Here is a 19,516-nt window from a genome sequence, read left to right as displayed (position 1 = left end):
GCTTAGACCACCATCTCGCGGAGGGTGGGCAAAGGTGTGCTGCTACCGAATCCTCGACCGGGGGATGGAAGAGCTCGGCGTGGAGTTCCAGCAGGAAGGGAGCGGCCCGGGCCGCGGGCGCCGCGCGGCGACGGCTCTGAAGAAAGCAGCCGTCGAGTCTGTTGGGAGCCTGCTCAGAGGGCGGTGACCACTCGAGCCCGAGGCGGTCGACGGCCTGTGTGAGGAGGCGCGTTAGTTCTTCCTCGACTCCGGCGCGGGTCCTGCTGGATTCCTGGGCCGAGGAGGAGGCTTGGGAGCCTGACCACTCCTCGCTGTCCGAAGCCATGATGGAACAGCAGCCCTTATCCTCCGCCTCGTCATCCGAGATGGCAACAGTGCGGCCGCTCGGCGGCAACTGCGCGTCCCGGGGGGGCGGGGAGGGTGAAAGCGAGGCTCCAGGGAGAGGCTCCGGCGAGGTAGTCGCTTCTAACACCGGTTCTGGCAGCCTTTGGGAGCGGCTCTTCTTTCTGCGCGGCGAAACGAAAGGCGGCGCGGCGGCTTTGGTTTTGGGTGCTTCGAGTCGAGCCCGCAGGGTCGACATCGGAAGCTCCTCGCAGAGGTCGCATCCGCCGTCAGCGAGGGCGAGCTCTGCATGTTCCAGTCCCAGGCAGAGAGCGCAGATGAGGTGGCGGTCTCCGGCGCTGAGAGGGGCGCGGCATGAGGCGCAGGTGGTGCGAGGCATCTTAAAATAGATGCTCGTTGCTCTTTTTGTGAAGTTCGCTGAGGAACTAGCTTGCTCTAAAAAGGATACGTCGCCGGATGGCGTAGCTCGCAGGATGGCTGAAGGTGGCGAAGACGGCCGGCTTCTTCGAGCACTGTCCAAGCTTGCTAGATGCCCCTCGAACGGCGACGCGGTTTCTGCAGTTCAGAGATGCGAAGAGCTTCGCTGAATAGATGAAAATCAGGGTTCCAGCCTACGAACTTACGCTTATATGCACTCTAGCCACGCCCATTCTGGCGGGCTTTGATACAGTGACGGCGCGGGCGCCTGTCATTGGACGCAAGTTCACTCAAGTTCGTCTATAGGCTGCAGCAGTTGCCGCAGAGCAACCAATGAGCTCGCTAGCTAGCCCGCTCAAGGTATGCGGCTGCTGCACTGCGTTGACAATGGATACAAAATTAAGGATAATTTTTTGGCTTCAATATCTCAGAAAAGATGAATCTTTTCCGTAGTGTATGCTAGCTTACGCAATACGAGAGAACCTCTCGTAAGAGAACTGCAACACTGACAGAGGATGCCAGGATCAGAGCTACAATTGTACTTACGTTTCTTAAGTGTTTTTAACTGCCCCATCCTTCAATAACAGTTCCTTTGCAAAGCTTGAATCTTATTATGATGGTTTACAAGCAATCCATGCTGATATGAGCCAAAAGTATTAACACATCATAGTCCAAAGCACGATGAAATTACGCACACACATACTGAAGGCGTACTGAGGTGCACATTGCCTGAAACACACCGAAATGGTCAATGATGTCCATCATCAAAGACGTCCATCATCAAAGATGTCCTGTGTTTACATACACCAATAATAGCGCAGATGGGCAAAAGAATGCATCCATGATGCGTTTGTGTTCAAAGCAACACAAGCAGCAGCTGAATGACTGTGAATTGCTTCTCCCTTTCAGAGTTGTTACTTGACTCCACGTATTTTAAAAGCGGCAAGATACATGGCAGCAGTCAAAGAATCTGTGTAGTTCATGTTTATATACAAAATAATTCAAAATAGTCCTGATGGGTCCCCTTAGGTGTTAGCCATGGAAGGCCTCCTCTCTTGACTTAAACCGTGCACTGGTGGGCGGGGCCAAGGTTGCGATGATGCATGTTGTGGGATATGTAAATACAAATGAGCAATGTTTCTTGACTTCACGAACAGACAGATTTCCAAATGAGACGTTTCAGCAAGGTGGCAACAATAAATGCTGGGGAGGACGTTTTGAGCTCTGAATTTTACAATATGTTTTTTATTATACAGTTACTTCTTATATGTCTAAATATCAAGGACAATTTGATTCTCCATTTCATGACCCCTTCAAACTACAGCATTTTTGGATGAATGGAACTTTTAAGCAAGCTGGTCACTGAACAGTTTTAAAAACACTTATCTTCTTATACAGCCTCCAAAGGCAGCATCTTCCCGTTTTCGGACACAGCCTGTATCTTCAGATTACAGGTTAAACTGGTGCGTACGATGCCGCTGAAGCCAGAGTGAGAGATGAGACGAGGCAGTGGAGACGCTCTTTAACCACGCAGCACACGCTGAACTCAGTGTGAAAATGCACTAAACCTATTTATCTACACAATCTTTTACAATAAAAGCTTTTGACTCAACATAAATTACTGTTCTGAAATACTCACTCATTGACTTAAAGACATCTTGATGCATGTTACCACAGTAAGAGGCACGCAATACTTCCCTTATTTAAACTAGATTTCATGATGGTTTAGTGTACAATAGAGTTCAATTACCCACTCTCGATAAACATCGTATTTTTTTGTATCTGTCATTTTAGGAAAAATTTGATGTAATAATCCAGATATACATTTATTTTCTGTATAGTCACAAACAGTACAGATGCAATGAAAACACAAAGCGTGTCTCCTTTGAACACAGAACACAGAAGCTCTATTCACTCCTCAAAAACAGACATATGTGAAACGGGTGATCCTCATTGGATATTTTGTTGATTTAATTTTATTTCTGTTAAGGGAATTGTAAAATTAGCACAATCCACTGAGTAGCAGGCTAGCGGTTAGTTTGTTTACAAATGGCGACTGTGGACTCCTTTAATTTCTCAATGCTTTGTGTGTTGTAGGGTTTTTGACCAATCACAGGCTGTAGCACCTCCCACTGTACATGTACCTTTATGCCCCTAAAAGTACCTACTCCAGTGTAGGAGGAGCTAAAAATTTACCTTAAAACAGCTTCCTGAACATTAAAAGTACCTAAAACGGGCTTTAGTACCTTCAGTAGGAAAGGGCCTTATGGAACTTTCTGGTACTTTTTTGTTAGCGTAGCTAACTGCTGTATCCTCCTGTCTTTCTTTTGTCCTTCTGGTATTATTAGAGAAAGATAAGCTAATTCACAGTTAATTTTCAATTGCTCATGAAAACTATCTGCTCCTCCAGAAGAACAGATGTGTGATGAGAATGTAGTCAGTATAATAAACGAGTTTCATTGGGAGACATGCTCTGCCCATAGCTGATTGAAAAAGCTCCCAATCTGAGTCACTGCCTGGTACCCTGGCATAAACCATTAATTAGACTGAAAGTCCCATTAAAAATAAACACATCTCGGTTCTTCTCCATCTCTTCTCTCCTGATGCCCAGGCAGTTCTTTGCCTTTGCTACAAAAGTTTCTGGGCCTTAACTTAAGTGGAGTTCTGAATAGAGTAAAATGGCTCACTTGGGATGAAACACACACTCATGATAAATGGGTATAGAGTTAATTTGGAGTCTTTCTTTCCATTAATTACCCCTAAGCATTCCTCTTTCTCCACCTCCTCAGAGAAGTATTTGACTCACAAACAGTCATTATGGCTGTAATCAGTTATTTGTCTTCTAAAAACAATCATTGTTTTATGACAGTACTGGTTAATATGGGCAAATATAGTTTTTTTTTTTCCTTTTTCATTTAAGCAATCCTGACACAAGTATGATTTTATGAATGAATATGTACCAAAGAGAATGCTTGACATTTTCTGTATCTTACTGTGAGTTTTTTGTAAAAATACTGGATATTGCTAACTAACCTATTCATCAGTAGACTTATACTGCCCCCTGGTGACTCTTGCAAAAAACATTTGGTGAACGAACATCTGTTCTTGCAGCAGATCTCTTCTGTCTCTTCATCTGGCAGTATCAGGAAAAACGTTGTAAACTGCCTCCTGATTAACTTTGGTTGGATAAGGCCAGCAGTGATGTAAACTCTGTATATACCATAATGTTTCTCCATGAGCATAGCCTATTAGATGACTGTTATAGAGACCTTTTTCAGCATGGCACAAATTCAACTATCAAACACTCCTAAAGAAAAAGCCTTTGGTCTAGTGAATGACCCTTTTAACCACTCTTAAAAGGGTGGTTTACTTTTTATCGCCTAATGTGATCTAAGATTGGACAACAGTGCTGCCAGTTTCTTTCTATACAACGACTATTGCACTGCAGATGTACGATTACAATCATGGCTCAATGGCCATTTGTCTGTGATAGATACATTTCCTCTCTTCATATTGAAGCACTCTAAATTGAATGTGTTAATAAGATCTTATCTGTCTGTATACGCAGTGTACAGGAACATGTAGGAGACTTAATAGACTCTGGACATGATGCCCCATTGTGCTGGGCAACACCATAAGATGTGATGAGATTGTACGCCTATGGCAGAGCCCATAAAGCACCAGCAGGCACGTAAGTGAACTTTAAATGGATGCCAGGAGTTTGCTTTATTTTATCTATGACTGACTACTGTTTTTACTGGGTCTGTAGGAGGATTTAAAGTAGGCGGATGTGTTGCTGCAAAAGGGAATAGCCAACTGTTTTCTTCATGTGATGATTTGGATTTGATCTTGACAGACTACATGTTCATGGCTGTTTCGGTTTGACCACAATGACAGATAAAAGAAAAGGCACCAGGGCAGACAGGGATGCTTTCACATTTTCTTGCTGGGATTATTGATCATTGGGCATCCTGCAGAGCTCAACATCTTAGGCTGTTTAGAGTGCAGTCTTTCCAAGAGGGGGGCAAAGCTATGCTCTTTGCTACTACAAACCAGAAATGCTCCAGAAGGACTCCCCAATATGATACCAAGGCTATACACACATCTGTCCTGCTGTTATCAGATGTATACACAATGGCCAAAAGTATGTGGACACCCCCTTCTAATTTACGAGTTTGGTTACTCCATTAATTCCATTAATCTATCCATCCATCCATTTTCTCTACCCGCTTATCCTATGTAGGGTTGCAGGACTCCTGAAGCCTATCCCAGCATATTTCTGGCCAAAGGTAGGGACACACACTGGACAGGAGGCCGGTACATTGCAGGTCTATTCATTCCAGTGAAGACAAATTAGAATGCCATACAATGACATTCTAGGACATTGAGTGCTTCCAAATTTCAGGTAACAGTTTGGGGAGAGCCCTTCTCTATTCCAGCATCACAATGCCCCAGTGCACAAAACAAGTTCCATATAAAAAATTGTTTACTGGGTCTGGTGTTGAAGAACTTGACTGGCCTGCACAAATCCCAGAGCTGAACCCCGTTGAAAATCTTTGGGGTAAATTTGAATGCTAACTGTGAGCTTGGCCCCATCGCTCTACATCAGTGTACACTCACTAATGCTCTTGTGTCTGAATGGGATCAAATCCCATGTTACAACAAACAGTATAGTGGAAAGCCTTCCCAGAAGGTGCCTCTGGGAAAGCTAAATGCAAACCTTAGATGAAAAACAGCCCTTAAAAGACTCTGCTGTACAGATGACTCTGAATGAGGTGAGCTGTTTTGAGAATTTGAGATAATATATACTGTACAAATGAGTGTAGAGAGAAATGATTTTGGTATAGATGGAGTGATTGAGATCAAATTACCCTGATCCCCTTTTGTGTCCCGCACAGAATCGAAAATACCAATCATTTCTCTAGGTGGCTCAACTCATTCTCCCAGTCTGACTCACTTGGATTAAATAGATTTTTACCTCCCTTTTTTCACCCTCCCTTCTCCCTTAAATTGCAATTTGCGAGTTCAGATGGATTACAAAGAGGAAAATCGCCACTGGAGAGAGAGAGGATCCACACTTTCCCACTAGGCCTGGCAATAAGAACTGGAGCGCACAACAAAGAGTTGAGCGAAATGAGCTGCATGATGGACAGCACACGCTCGCTCAGCAGGACAAAAGCCCTCAAAATGACCAGCTGACAGGCAGACAGCTATTACCACACACACAATGCCACAATAAGATAAAACAGATCTATAACTATACTGTCATAGAAACCAGCCCATTGTATCCTGGAAATGATAAGATTTCTTCTGCCGCTACTCTCCACTAATCATCATTCTCGACACTCACACACGGACAGTTTTTCAGCCATTTTCTTTTCCTTTTTTCCACCCTCTGCTTTTCATCCCTCTTTTGTGTGGCTTTAGAAAGGCAGCTGCTTTTCTATTCTCCATCCTCCCATGTGGGTAAAGAAAAAGTGGAGATTGAAATAGTGCACAACAGAAATGGGTCTTAAACTCTGCTTTTGTAAAAAGAGACAAAGCTGAAAGAGGGACTTTGGTCGATTCATTATTCATTATGATTACTGTATAACTTAACCCTTCCGTGGTCTTTTGGATAATTTTGACCTATTTTTTAAATGGTTCTAAATAGGTCCAAAAGATCTGGAAGACCAGGGAAGGGTTGAGATTTATTCACCATCTTCTACCTTTCCTGCTCTTTCTTGTTTCCTTTATCCTGTCTATGACACTCGTATTGTGTAGTTAATATATTCTGAAGATGGAGGTTACCCCCAAATATAAATCCCAGTCTCTTACACTGAGTGAACAACAAGCTAACACTGCAGCAGAGCTACTAGTCTAACATGTAAATCGGCAAATGCTCTATGCATGGACTTCTAGGAAAAGTTAAGTGTTAGTACTAAGTGCTTTGGTAATTTGCTTGCAAGATGAAAACAGCAACCATGATATGAGCATACACCAAACTAGGATATTACAGGGATATAGTCCAAAGACAACCTCAATGCTGTGAAAGCTCGAATCTGTGAGCGATTTAGTTGCAATATGTCTGGGACAACAAACCTGCTGACTGGGTTTCCATCCACGTATTGTTATGCGTATTTTGGGATGTCGCAAAAAAACTGTTGGATGGAAACAACAAGATGCAAATCTCCAAAATGTGCATAAAAAATATACGCTCGCATGAGGTGGATACATATTTTAGTCGATAAGAAGAAATGTGAATAATCTATAATGGAAACACAATTACCAAATAAACTCCAATTTAATTTCTTAGGAATACAAAATGCACATCAAAAAAGTAATGTGACTGAATAATTTGTAATAAAATAACTGAACAAACCAGAGGCCCGATCATTGCATCTAAAATGTTGCTCTGGTCATCCTGAAATAATGCCTGCATAGAGTTGGCATGAGCAAATATGTAGAATACACACTTTAAATGTGGCGAACAGCAGGTTTATTTACACTTTTAAAAATATATATTATATATCTGCACAGCAAAGACATGAGGTAGGTGGGCAATCACACATAGGAGTGTGTGACTCGCCCAGACATGAGATAAAGTTCTTTACAGTGTAGTGTTTGCATGCTCTAAATCAAGAGTTTTTTATTAATAAAATAGTTGCAGTGGCAAAAATCTCTCCAGAAGTGACAGTTTTGTTCTTTTGAACACATGGAGATAAAAATGCAGCTTTATTCGCACATTGTTTTAGTGATATCATTCCTATATTCACAACATGGAAGGAAACATAGATCTTGAAATTAGTACAGTTCTTATATGAGGATGCAACATTGGAAAACCCCAAATTTAGTGCAAACTATGTAATAAGCACATAGGACCATAGAAACCGAATAAGCAATTAATTTACCATGAAACAAGGGTGTAAAGAAAAACAATAACTTAAAAAGTAGTAGGGGTTCTACTATACAAACTCATATTTTCCTGAGAGACAAGAAATATGTTGGCTTGGGGACTTAAAAAAAAAAAGTATAATCCTTATTTAATTACCACATTAAAAAAAACAGGGACAGCTCCTTTTTTAAAAACATGTAGTTAACAAAAGCATCAGATTATTCAAAACAAAAGAAACATGATTATATATATATATACACCACCACTATATATATATATATATATATATATATACTAGTGACCTATCTGATTATATAGTATATATATATATACTACTATATATATATATATATATATATATATATATATATATATATATATATATATATATAGTGGTGGTGGCGCAGTGGTCTAAAGCACATAACTGTTAATCAGAAGGTCACTGGTTCGATCCCCACAGCCACCACCATTGTGTCCTTGAGCAAGGCACTTAACTCCAGGTTGCTCCGGGGGGATTGTCCCCGTAATAAGTGCTCTGTAAGTCGCTTTGGATAAAGCGTCTGCCAAATGCATATGTAATGTAAATATATATATATATTATAACGCTTGTTTATGTATTTTATATGCGATTAAAGATGATTTATTTTCAATTATTTAGGTGTATATTATTGTTCAGACCGCTCAGAGCTGCACTGTGACGTGGCACCCAGTAAGTTTTGTCAGCGCAGGTCAAGCTGGACCAATCACAGTCATTTGTGATTACTAGAAAGGCGATTAAAAAATCTAAACAATTTTAAATAGATAATTGTGGTTTATTTTCATTCATATTTTAGTGTCAGTTCCGTGGAACAAATAAAATTTAAATATTCCAGCTAGCAATGTACAAATATCTCTAATAAGGCAAAAAAAAAAAAAAAACCGCACTGAGATTTTAATGGGACTCTAAAGACTATTCGGCTTTCTGAGCCCCCAAGCGCCCCCTGGAGGAAGATATTTTTTGTTGTTTATGAAACCGCTAGCAACAACGGCTACCGAATGACTATAGAACAAGCAAAGGAGGAAAAACAGCCCTTTTCATTATTGGAAAGCGTCAGCATTTTCAATGTAGAACTCGGCGCCACATGACCTCAGGTCCATCAGTCATGTGAAAACTACCCATATGACACACAAGCAATGTTTCCCCGTTCAGTAACAAGCTGAATATTTACCAGCAGCGACTTGAGTTGTCGGTTGTACCAGAAGTGTAGATTGAATTACACCCAATGGAACTATGTATACAGGCAGTATTGAGAACTTGAATATCCATACTAAGTCAAACAATGGCAAGCAAGTCCTCGAAAAGACGCGTGAAACAGAATGCACTGGGAAGTGAAACTGAGCAAGCACCATTTACATTGACTGTTGAGGTAAGCACAACACTCATATAAGTGTATTCCTAATGCTTTTCTTAATTTAGTGCCATTATTTACTTTAATTTCTCTGTCTGGATGTTCTTTGCCTTTTGATATACTTCAGAAAAAGCAACTAAGAGATGACCACGTGGAGGTGCCCTATAGGTCAGCATGGCAGGACTTCAGGAGGAAAGTGGGTTTGCTGGTGCCATACATGTGGCCCAGGGGAAGTTTGCTGCTGCAGGGTCTGGTGATACTTTGTGTTGGGCTTCTGGGTCTAGAGCGGGTCATCAATGTTTTTGTGCCCATTTACAATAGGAATATAGGTGAGAATGACTTTAATTCATTTATAAGTCCTTAACAATTTAATATATGTGATGAATTACACTCATTCCACACACACAGCATGCAAGAGCCAAAAGCAAGACCCTTTCCTTTTTTTGTTGCATTTTTTTACTATACATGACCAGTAGAGGACAGCATATGTCAACATTTCCCCTGCTGCTTCTCTCTCTCTCTCTCTCTCTCTCTCTCTCTCTCTCTCTCTCTCAATTTATATTTTTCAATTTAAAAGTCCTTTATTAGCATGATTGTGTTTACATACAAGATTGCCAAAGCATTAATACACAAAACAGATAATGACAAGACAAATAATAATAATAAAATAGTAACAAATAACAATAAAGATAGAATTAAAATAAGGTGCCAGGTCTCTCTCGCTCTCTCTCTCTCTCTCTCTATTAGTACATTAAATGATTGAAATTGGTTTTCATAAATACAGGCAATTTTGCCAAAACACCTTTTAAAAAAATAGTTGAAGATTGAGTGTGACAGATTGATATAATTTTAATTGAGCTAAAACAGAGAATAAATAAGTTAAATTATATGTGTGTGTGTGTGTGTGTTTGACCTGTATATGAAGGACCATGCTAATGGGTGTGAAGTAGAATTGCCCCTCCCTTCCTAGTTTTCTCAGCCCTGTTGCAAGCCAGCTGGATGGGTGAGCAGCCCCAAAGAAGTCAAAGCCCTCAGTTCACATAAGCCAAAAAGCATTGAACTTTTACAAAAGATTCGAGGGACAAAACCCAACTATGCTAAACTCTTCTGAGGCTCAAGAATTTTTTTTTACCGTTCTTTCTTTGCACTCTTTCTATTTCTTACGTTCTTTCACCCCCATTTTTGAAATTCTCTATCTTGATTAATTTATTCATTCCCTCCCTTATCAACTTTGTCTTTTAAGGGTACGTCTTTGATTTGATCTCTTCCTAAAGTTGGTGATATGTCTGCTTCATCATCGGAGACGAGTAACAGCTTTGCTTTTGGAGGCACATGAAAGCCGCACTGGGAGAAAAGTGAGCTTTTGTGTGGCAGAGAGAGATTGAGAGGGGTAATAGGGGAGGTCACCAACCCTGCCAGTCACGATTAGGGGGCATTAGGGGCTTTTAGCAGAGTTAACACGCTGGTACAAGGGCCTTTTTGTCCATAGCTCCGTCTGCCCCGATGCCAAGGATGAAAATCAGCTCTCTCACCATCCACTTCTACGCCCCCAGCTCAAGAGAGAGGAAGAGAGTTTTTGCTCTCGCCCTGGGCATTTTCTTTTATTGTTTTGATTTTTTTTCTTTTTTCTTGCTTCAACCTTCCACCTTTTCTCTCCTCATTGGATTCTGAGTGCACAATCAAAACGACCATGAATGTAAATTAATTGGATTGAGGATCTTTCTCAGCTCCCAGAACAGACCAATGTGTTCGCTCTTTCGATACATTATAATGTGGCCCCGTAGCTCAGACTGCATCCTTTTGGCTGTTATTTTGTTCCGGATTCACATAAAAGTCAGTGAGATGGCAGTTTTGGGCAACAGTTCATTTTAGGGTATTGAAATGAGGTCATGTAGTACTCAGGATGTTAAAGTTTTATTGTGTGTGGTTAAAGTGAAGATGCACTGCATGCACTCATAAATAGGAAAACAAACCAGGGTAATGTGTTCTCAGTATGTGTTTCCTACTCCTCTTTAGAGCCCTGTGGATATTCATCATACAATTTTAGGCATTAATATTCTGTTTATTTAGGCATTAGTATGCTGTTATTATAATTGTTTTCATAGAACTCAAAAGGAGATTTTTTTTTTAAGAATCTTCACACAGCTCTTTCGTATAATTACTGTTCATAGTGATCAAATAAAATATGGCACCGTTAGAAGTATCTTTACGTTTAGTCACGAGACTCACAAGAACCACTGACATTTGAAGCCACTGATGTCCAACCTGCACCAGAGCCGCCATATTTGATTTGAAAACTGGTGGAGGGGAAGATATTTACTTAAATTACAGCATGTTCATCTCACAAAGCTATCGTTTGGCTTCAGAAGACATGGAATACAGCGCACAAGTTGTATGGACAAATGTTTGGTGCTTTTTTGTCCTCCTTAGAGCTTGACAGATGTGGTTGTATAAAAATGGGCTTTGTAAAGATTCTTTAAAAATTATCCTTTAAATTTGCCCTCTACAATTGCAAAAGACAACTACGTAAAGACTGGGTTGAACCAACATGTGCTGTTTCTTCATTCATAATATTTCAGTAAATCAGCTGTCAGCAATGGAAAGTTGGAGAAACCTGGCCATCACAGTCTGTGTTTATGTTCTTCTGAAGTTCTTGCAGGGCGGAGGTGCAGGTAAGGGTTAACTTTGAAGAGCGGCATCTTAAGGTGTTTAAACTGCAGTGCTTGTTTAAGTCTATGCTAACCATTAATTCTCACCGCTCAGGTACATCAGGTTTTGTAAGTAATCTACGCAGTTTCCTCTGGACGTACGTCCAACAATACACCAGCCGTGTGGTGCAGGTTCGTCTTTTTGCTCACCTGCATGCCCTCTCACTACGCTGGCACCTGGGCCGCCGTACCGGAGATGTCCTGCGCAGCATTGACCGTGGCACCTCCTCGGTCAACAACTTGTTAAGGTAAACTTTCTCATGTTTGCTCATTTGTATAGAAGCTCTGAACTGCAAGGTGAAAAAAAAATTCTCCAATTTGTTTGTATTTTTTATAATAAAAAAAAAACCTTTTAATTTTATTTTTGCTCTGAAATTTATAGAAACAATTCTCAAAAGGCAAAGCATGAGAACTTTTTATTTCTTGCTAGCTAACAATTAGCACGTGGTACCAATCTTGGGTACCAGGTGCCACTATCTGTAAGTATGTTTATTGATAGTGGCACTTGGTAGCCGAGGTTGGTACCACATGCTTATTGTTAGCTATCCAGAAAAAAGGTCTTGAGGACATTTCTGAGAGAAAATACAAATCAGAGAAAAAGCGGATATAATAGGCACCCAAAAAGAATCTCGCCTAGTGCATTTTATTTTCACCTTGCGGTTAAAGGCTTCCATACATTTTCTTAGCGTTTAAAGACCCTATGTTACAATTGGAGTTCTGCGGTCCATGTCAGTAAGCTTTCAGGTCATCTATATGCTTGTGAAATCCTAAAAGACTAAACTAACTTTTTGCAGATAAACAGTTAACTGAACAAGAAGAATGAAAAATATGTCTTTATTGTTTAACCTTTTGATATTTCATTCAAAATATTCACACAAAAAAAAAAAAAAAAAATGATAACTTTATTTAACCAGAATAACCTCTCTGAGATTAAAAATATATTTTATATGAGTGTCCTGGCCAAGATGGAAGGCAAATAAGTAAAAAAAAAAGAGAGAGAGAGAATACACTGCCTAATTTAATACATTTAAACAGACATTTACAATATTAAAACACTTACAAGTCATTGATTCATCTTCAAGCTGACAAATGTTACATTTAAAATGTTCCATAGACACCAAGTTTTGTAACTTCAGTTTCGCTTGAAGAGAATTCCAGTCAAACGGAGCCGCATACCTAAAAGCCTTTTTACCTTATTCAGTTTGAACATGGGGAACAGAAAGAATATAACAATTCTGAGAATGAAGGGAATATTTCCCAACACTTGAAGTAAAACAATTTAATTTATTTTTTTCCAAAACACTTTGCCAGAATTATTGGCAACCCTAGAAATTCTTATGAGTAAAATATATCTGAAGTATATTTCCATTTATATTTAAGTAAAACTGGGTGAATAGGAACATGAAATTGTTCAGCCATGACTTCACAGGGGTATAAATATGAGGTAACACACAAGCCAAATTCCCTTAGTCATCCATCACAATGGGTAAGACCAAAGAATATAGTTCTGATGTGCGGCAAAAGGTTGTTGAGCTTCACAAAATGGGAAGTGGCCATAAGAAAATGCTAAAGCATTGAAAATGTCCATTTCCACCATCAGGGCAAAAATGAACAAGTTCCAATCAACTGGAGATTTTAAGAATCTCCAGAGGATGAGAGGACCTGTGTCTATATTGTCTTAAAGCACAGTAAGGAGGATGGTTTGAGTGGCTAAAAATTCACAATTATCACAGCTGAGAACTGCATAAATAAGTTGGGTCTTGGGGTCAACAAGTCTCCAAAACTACAATCCGACGTCACCTACATCACCACAATTTGCTCGGGAGGGTTTCAAGAAAAAAGCCTCTGCTCTCATACAACAATAAACTTAAGCATCTTCAGTTTGCCAGACACTACTGGAACTTCAAATGGGACTGGGTTCTATGGTCTGATAAAACAAAAATAGGGTTTTTTGGTAGCAAACACCAGACATGGGTTTGGCGCTCACAGAGAGGTAGCCATATGGAAAAGTAACTCATGCCCATGGTTAAATATGGTGGTGGATCTTTAATGTTGTGGGGTTGTTTTTATGCCAGAGGTCCAGGCATCTTGTTCGAATACTTGCATAATGGACTCTATCAAATACCAACAGATAAAAAATCAAAACCTGGCTGCCTCTGGCTGAAAGCTTAAAATGGGACCTGGTTGAATCTTCCAGCAGGACAATGATCCAAAACAAACATCAAAATCAGCACAAAAATTGTTTACTGAACACAAAATCAAGGTTCTGCCATTACGAAAATTTGTGGGGTAAACTGCGTGGATCGTGGACCTCGGAATTTAAAGGATCTGGAGAGATTCTTTATGGAGGAATGGTCTCAGATCCCTTGCCATGTGTTCTCAAACCTCATTAGGCATTATAGGAGAAGGCTCAGTGTTGTTATCTTGGCAAAGGGAGGTTGCACAAAGTATTCAATAAAAGAGTGGCAATAAATGTGCCACACATATAAACTCAGCAAAAAAAATAGAAACGTCCCTTTTTCAGGACCATGTATTTTAAAGGTCATTTTGTAAAAATCCAAATTACTTTAAGGATCTTTATTGTAAAGGGTTTAAACAATGTTTTCCATGCTTGTTCAATGAACCATAAACAATTAATGAACATGCGTCAGTGGAACGGTCATTAAGTAACTAACAGCTTACAGATGTTAGGCAATTAAGGTCACAGTTATAAATGTTTAGGACACTTAAGAGGTCTAACGACTGACTCTGAAATACACCAAAAGAAAGATGCCCATGGTCCCTGCTCATCTGCGTGAACATGCCTTAGGCATGCCGCATGGAGGCATGAGGACTGCAGATGTGGCCAGTTCAATAAACTGCAATGTCCGTACTGCGAGACACCTAAGACAGCGCTACAGGGAGACAGGAAGGGCAGCTGATCATCCTCGCAGTTGTAGACCACGTGTAACAACACCTTCACAGGATCGGTACATCTGAATATCACAACTGCGGGACAGGTACAGGATGGCAACAACAACTGCCCGAGTTACACCAGAAACGCACAATCCCTCCATCAGTGCTCGGACTGTCCGCAGTAGGCTGAGAGAGGCTGGACTGAGGGCTTGTAGGCCTGTTGTAAGGCTGGTGCTTACCAGACATCACCGGCAACAATGTCGTCTATGGGCACAAACCCACCTTCGCTGGACAAGACAGGTCTGGCAAAAAGTGCTCTTCACTGATGAGTCATGGTTTTGTCTCACCAGGGGTGATGGTCAAACTCGCGTTTATCGTCGAAGGAATGAGCGTTACACCGAGGCCTGTACTCTGAAGAGGGATCAATTTGGAGGTAGAAGGTCTGTCATGGTCTGGGCCGGTGTGTCAGCATCATCGGACTGAGCTTGTTGTCATTTCAGACAATCTTTATGCTGTGCGTTACAGGGAAGACATCCTCCCCCCTTCTTGTGCTACCCTTCCTGCATCTCATCCTGCCATGACCCTCCAGCATGACAATGCCACAAGCCATACTACTCGTTCTGTGCATGATTTTCTGCAAGACAGGAATGTCAGGGTTCTGCCATGGCCAGCAAAGAGCCCAGATCTCAATCTCATTGAGCACGTCTGGGACCTGTTGGATCGGAGGGTGAGGGCTAGGGTCATTCCCCAGAGTAAAGGTGCAGTCCATGAGGTGGAGATGCACTGCAGTACTTAATGCAGCTGGTGGCCACACCAGATACTGACTGTTTGAATCTTTTTATGTTCATACAAATATTTGCACATGTTAAGTTTGCTGAAAATAAAAGCAGTTGAAAGTGAGAGGATGTTTATTTGACAAAAATATAATATTTTTTTTTATAAAACATGTGTTGTGCTGGCAATTGTTTGATATCCATTGGAGGATAGATTTTTGTGAATATTTTGAATGGAAGATCAAAAGGATAAACAATAAAGACATATTTTTCACATCCTTCTTTTCTCCTATTTCCCAAGGGTGCCAGTATTTTTGGCCACTACTGTACACATTTGTAATTTATATTGTTTCACTTTCTGAGAAATGGACCAAAAATATTGATGACATTCTGCACTATAAATATTTTTGTCCCTTCCCTAATACAACCTAGAGCCTAATACCAATATCACATAATAAATCATGGTTCATGCTAGATAAGCAAACAAAGTCTATTGGCTATTTATAAAGCGACAAGCCTTTATATGGGATATGTCCCACCCCAACTTCATGTTTCAATTGGAAATATGTCAAAGTTATGTTTTAATTGTTCGCTACTCTTTTGCATTTTCTATTGTTCGCTTTGTTTAATCTATGTTCATTGGTTTGTGTTATAGTTACATTGTGTTCAGCATTCTACCTACTATTGCTGACATCGTCATTGCTATCATCTATTTTGTTACGTACTTCAGTGCCTGGTTCGGTCTCATCATCTTCATCTGCATGGTCCTCTACCTCAGTGAGTGCAACACATACAGTATGTTCATATTAGGGATGTTAAACACAATTATATATTAAAATACTAGTCATGATTAACAACATGATATTTTCATGAAATTTGAATTTGTTGACATTCATTAAATATATCTTATCTCCCTTCTTAAAAATATAGTGCATTCAGTTTTAATGCTTTGAATGTTAAGTAATTTGTTTACTTGCTAACATGTATGGTGTGGTTGGCAGATTGCTAATTAATTAAACTGTTTATGAACGCTTTGATACCGGCTAATAATGTTGTAAAAGCTATGCAACAGGGTTTCCTGTAGTAACATTACCTCACGCTTTGCTCTCACGCCTGGTCTTATGGAAAATACAGTATGTTCAATGCAGCTGCAAACATTCTGGTTTTATTGGACACATGTGTAAATGTTTAGCAAAACTAGACAGCAGTGCCATTTCTTGATAATACTTTTATTATTGAATTTATTCATTTTCATTTGATTTGTCACCATTAATAAAAATTTAAAATAAACAATTATACATGTTGCACAAAATAGTACACACTTGTGTGACTGGTAAAATTTAGATCCAGTGGTGCCTTCTATTGGGCCTCTTTCTGCAGCTTTCGTTATTGTCAACTCCAGTTATCGTCACTGCTCTTTGATTGTTATAAAAAGTGTATTTTACTCTATTATGTTATAGGAGCTCACAGTCAATAGGCAAATTTTTATGTCAAGTTGAATTTGGCCTCAGATAAGAACCCACAAAGCACCCACAGGTGTTCTGATGCATTTTGCATTCAAAAACGAAAAGCACTTTTGAAAATCACAAGCACCAATCAGATTGCACAACTGCAATGCAACTTCTGAATCTACATATCCCACAAGTGAAAATTCTGGTAATGCAAGACTAAGCTGCATTTCACTTAGTAATGTGTTTTTAGCTCTCACCATAATCATCACTGAATGGAGGACCAAGTACAGACGGAACATGAACGCACAGGACAACAATGCCAAATCAAAAGCAGTGGACTCACTTCTCAACTTTGAAACTGTAATTGACCAAATACCATAATGTACTTGACCTTGTGATATATATTTTTTACACTTTTTATTGTTGCACTCTTTAATATTAATAATGTGTCTTTCCATTCAGGTAAAGTACTACAATTCTGAGAGTTTTGAAGTCAGACGCTTTGAGGATGCCATCCTGAAATATCAGGTAATGGGATCCAAAAACAAACTTGCAGTAGGCCTAATACACTCTGAGATGAAATCTCACATTGGCACTTCATGAAATCTAATTTCTAAGGAGGGGGTAGCACATTTACAAATCGAAATTTGTTAATTTACAAGAAACAGGAAAAAGTGCTTTTTGTGCCTTTTACTGCATGTCCATCAAAGCACGACACAGATCTTTAATCAAACAATAGGCGAGTAGTTTGCCGCATTTATTTATGTTGCCTTATAAAAGCCTATATTGATAAAGTTCATGTTGATAAATAGATTTACAGTGCATTCAACACTTTTTCAACTGATGTTAGCATGTTATGAGGCAAAAATAGGCTCAACGCTGAAACGGCTTACTTCTGGGACACATAGAGTGTGAATGCTGTAACCTGTTAATATAGGTGATGAAATGAATACGCACTACAGATGCAGCATATGTAAAACAGGCCTTAGACTTCACAAGCAACTGACTAAAGACATTCAGAGTTGGTTTCTCTTCTCAGGCATCTGAATGGAAGACCAATGCTTCTTTGGCACTGTTAAATCAAATCCAGAACCTGATAATTGGATTGGGGTTGTTGGCTGGATCCCTGCTGTGTGCGTACTATGTTACAGTGGACCAGTTTCAGGTAGAGTACATTTTTAAAATACTTAAAAAATTTTTTACATGCTTCAGCTGGTGATACCCATGACTTTTGTTGATATTGTTAACATAGGTTGGTGACTATGTTCTCTTTGGAACCTACATTATTCAGCTCTACACTCCACTCAACTGGTTTGGTACATATTATAGGTGAGATTATAATTATAGTTTAAAACATTTATGATCTGAAAAAAGTTATTTTTCTTTTATTTTCTTATTATTGATGATTCGACGCATTTACAGTTACCAAACTTTTTCTTTACTTATTAATTTTTTTTCATAATTTCCGCAGAATGATCCAAAGTGCTTTTGTTGACATGGAGAGCATGTTTGATCTCCTCACAGAGGAAAAAGAGGTGAGTGACCATGTTGCAGTCCTACTCAGTGTGGCAGTGCTGTTTTCTTACTAATGTCCAGAGATAGAGCTACACTTATGGTGTAGTAAGTGTTGTTGTATCGCCCTTGCCTATTGCAAAGTGTCAAGTTACCCCCGTCCTTTGGGAACCCTCTCCCCAAAATCCCACAACCAACAGACAGCTTTTCCCAGTCCCTTTAGATTCCATTCATGTGCTAATAATCTTACTAAACCCTTATTAGATCTTCAAATTTCTTTTTATATATTTGAAAAAGCTGTTGTAGCTCATTTGCAAACTTATTCTTGAACTTAACCAGAGAGAGGCCTCACTTTTTTGCCATGATTTCAATTCTAATGCATTCTTCACATCTCCTTAAAGGGATCGTTTTCATTTTTGGGTGAACTATTATTTGCTCACATTCATGTTGTTCCAAACCTGTAAGAATATCTTTCGTGAAACACTGAAGGAGATGTAAGACAATGTTGGCCTCAGTTACCATTCACTTTCATTGTATTTTTATTCTAAACAATAAAAGTGAATGGTGACTGAGGCTGACAGTCCCTAGCGTTCTGCATTTTGTGTTCTACAAAAGAAAATTTATATGGGTTTAAATCAATTATGACAGAATTTTCATATTTGAGGGAACTAGCTTTAAAGGGATAGTTCACCCAAAAATGAAAATTCTCTTCATTTACCGGTACTCACTCTCATGCTATACCAGATGTCTATGACTGACTGACTTATGCAAAATACAAAAAAAGTTTTTAGAAGAATATTTCAGCTCTGTTGTTCCATACAATGCAAGCGAATTGTGACCAGACCTTTCAAGCTCCAAAAATCCAATAAAGGCCACACAAAAAAAAAAAACAGTGGTTAAATCCATATCTTCAGAAGCTATATGATAGGTTTTGGTGAGAAACAGGTCAGTATTTAAATCAGTTTTTGCTATAAATCTCCACTTTCTCCTTCACATTTTGAATGTCAAAGTGGAGATTTATGGTAAAAAAGACTTAATACTTAATAGTGATCTGTTACGCGCACACCTATCATATTGCTTCTGAAGACATGAAGTCATACACATCTGGGATGGCATGAGTGTGAGTAAATGATGAGAGAATTAAAATATTTGGGTG

General features: G+C 39.6%; 1 protein-coding gene across 1 annotated transcript in view; it reads left to right on the top strand.

Annotated features, from left to right (window-relative positions):
• The first annotated feature begins 8,652 nt into the window (after positions 1-8,652).
• The window catches only part of abcb6b (ATP-binding cassette, sub-family B (MDR/TAP), member 6b), a 49,282-nt gene continuing 38,418 nt past the window's right edge, over positions 8,653-19,516 (top strand). Inside the window, exons 1-10 of the mRNA XM_052141754.1 lie at positions 8,653-9,039; positions 9,149-9,350; positions 11,601-11,693; positions 11,785-11,977; positions 16,053-16,174; positions 17,099-17,208; positions 17,311-17,376; positions 17,888-18,013; positions 18,101-18,177; positions 18,320-18,383. Coding sequence (XP_051997714.1) covers positions 8,953-9,039; positions 9,149-9,350; positions 11,601-11,693; positions 11,785-11,977; positions 16,053-16,174; positions 17,099-17,208; positions 17,311-17,376; positions 17,888-18,013; positions 18,101-18,177; positions 18,320-18,383 — 1,140 coding nt within the window. The 5' untranslated portion in view covers positions 8,653-8,952. The remainder of the gene's footprint in view (positions 9,040-9,148; positions 9,351-11,600; positions 11,694-11,784; positions 11,978-16,052; positions 16,175-17,098; positions 17,209-17,310; positions 17,377-17,887; positions 18,014-18,100; positions 18,178-18,319; positions 18,384-19,516) is intronic.

Source organism: Xyrauchen texanus, chromosome 14 (genome assembly GCF_025860055.1).
Source record: "Xyrauchen texanus isolate HMW12.3.18 chromosome 14, RBS_HiC_50CHRs, whole genome shotgun sequence".
NCBI lineage: Eukaryota > Metazoa > Chordata > Actinopteri > Cypriniformes > Catostomidae > Xyrauchen > Xyrauchen texanus.
Note: the sequence above shows the minus strand (reverse complement) of the source record. Positions and strands in the feature narration are given on the sequence as shown.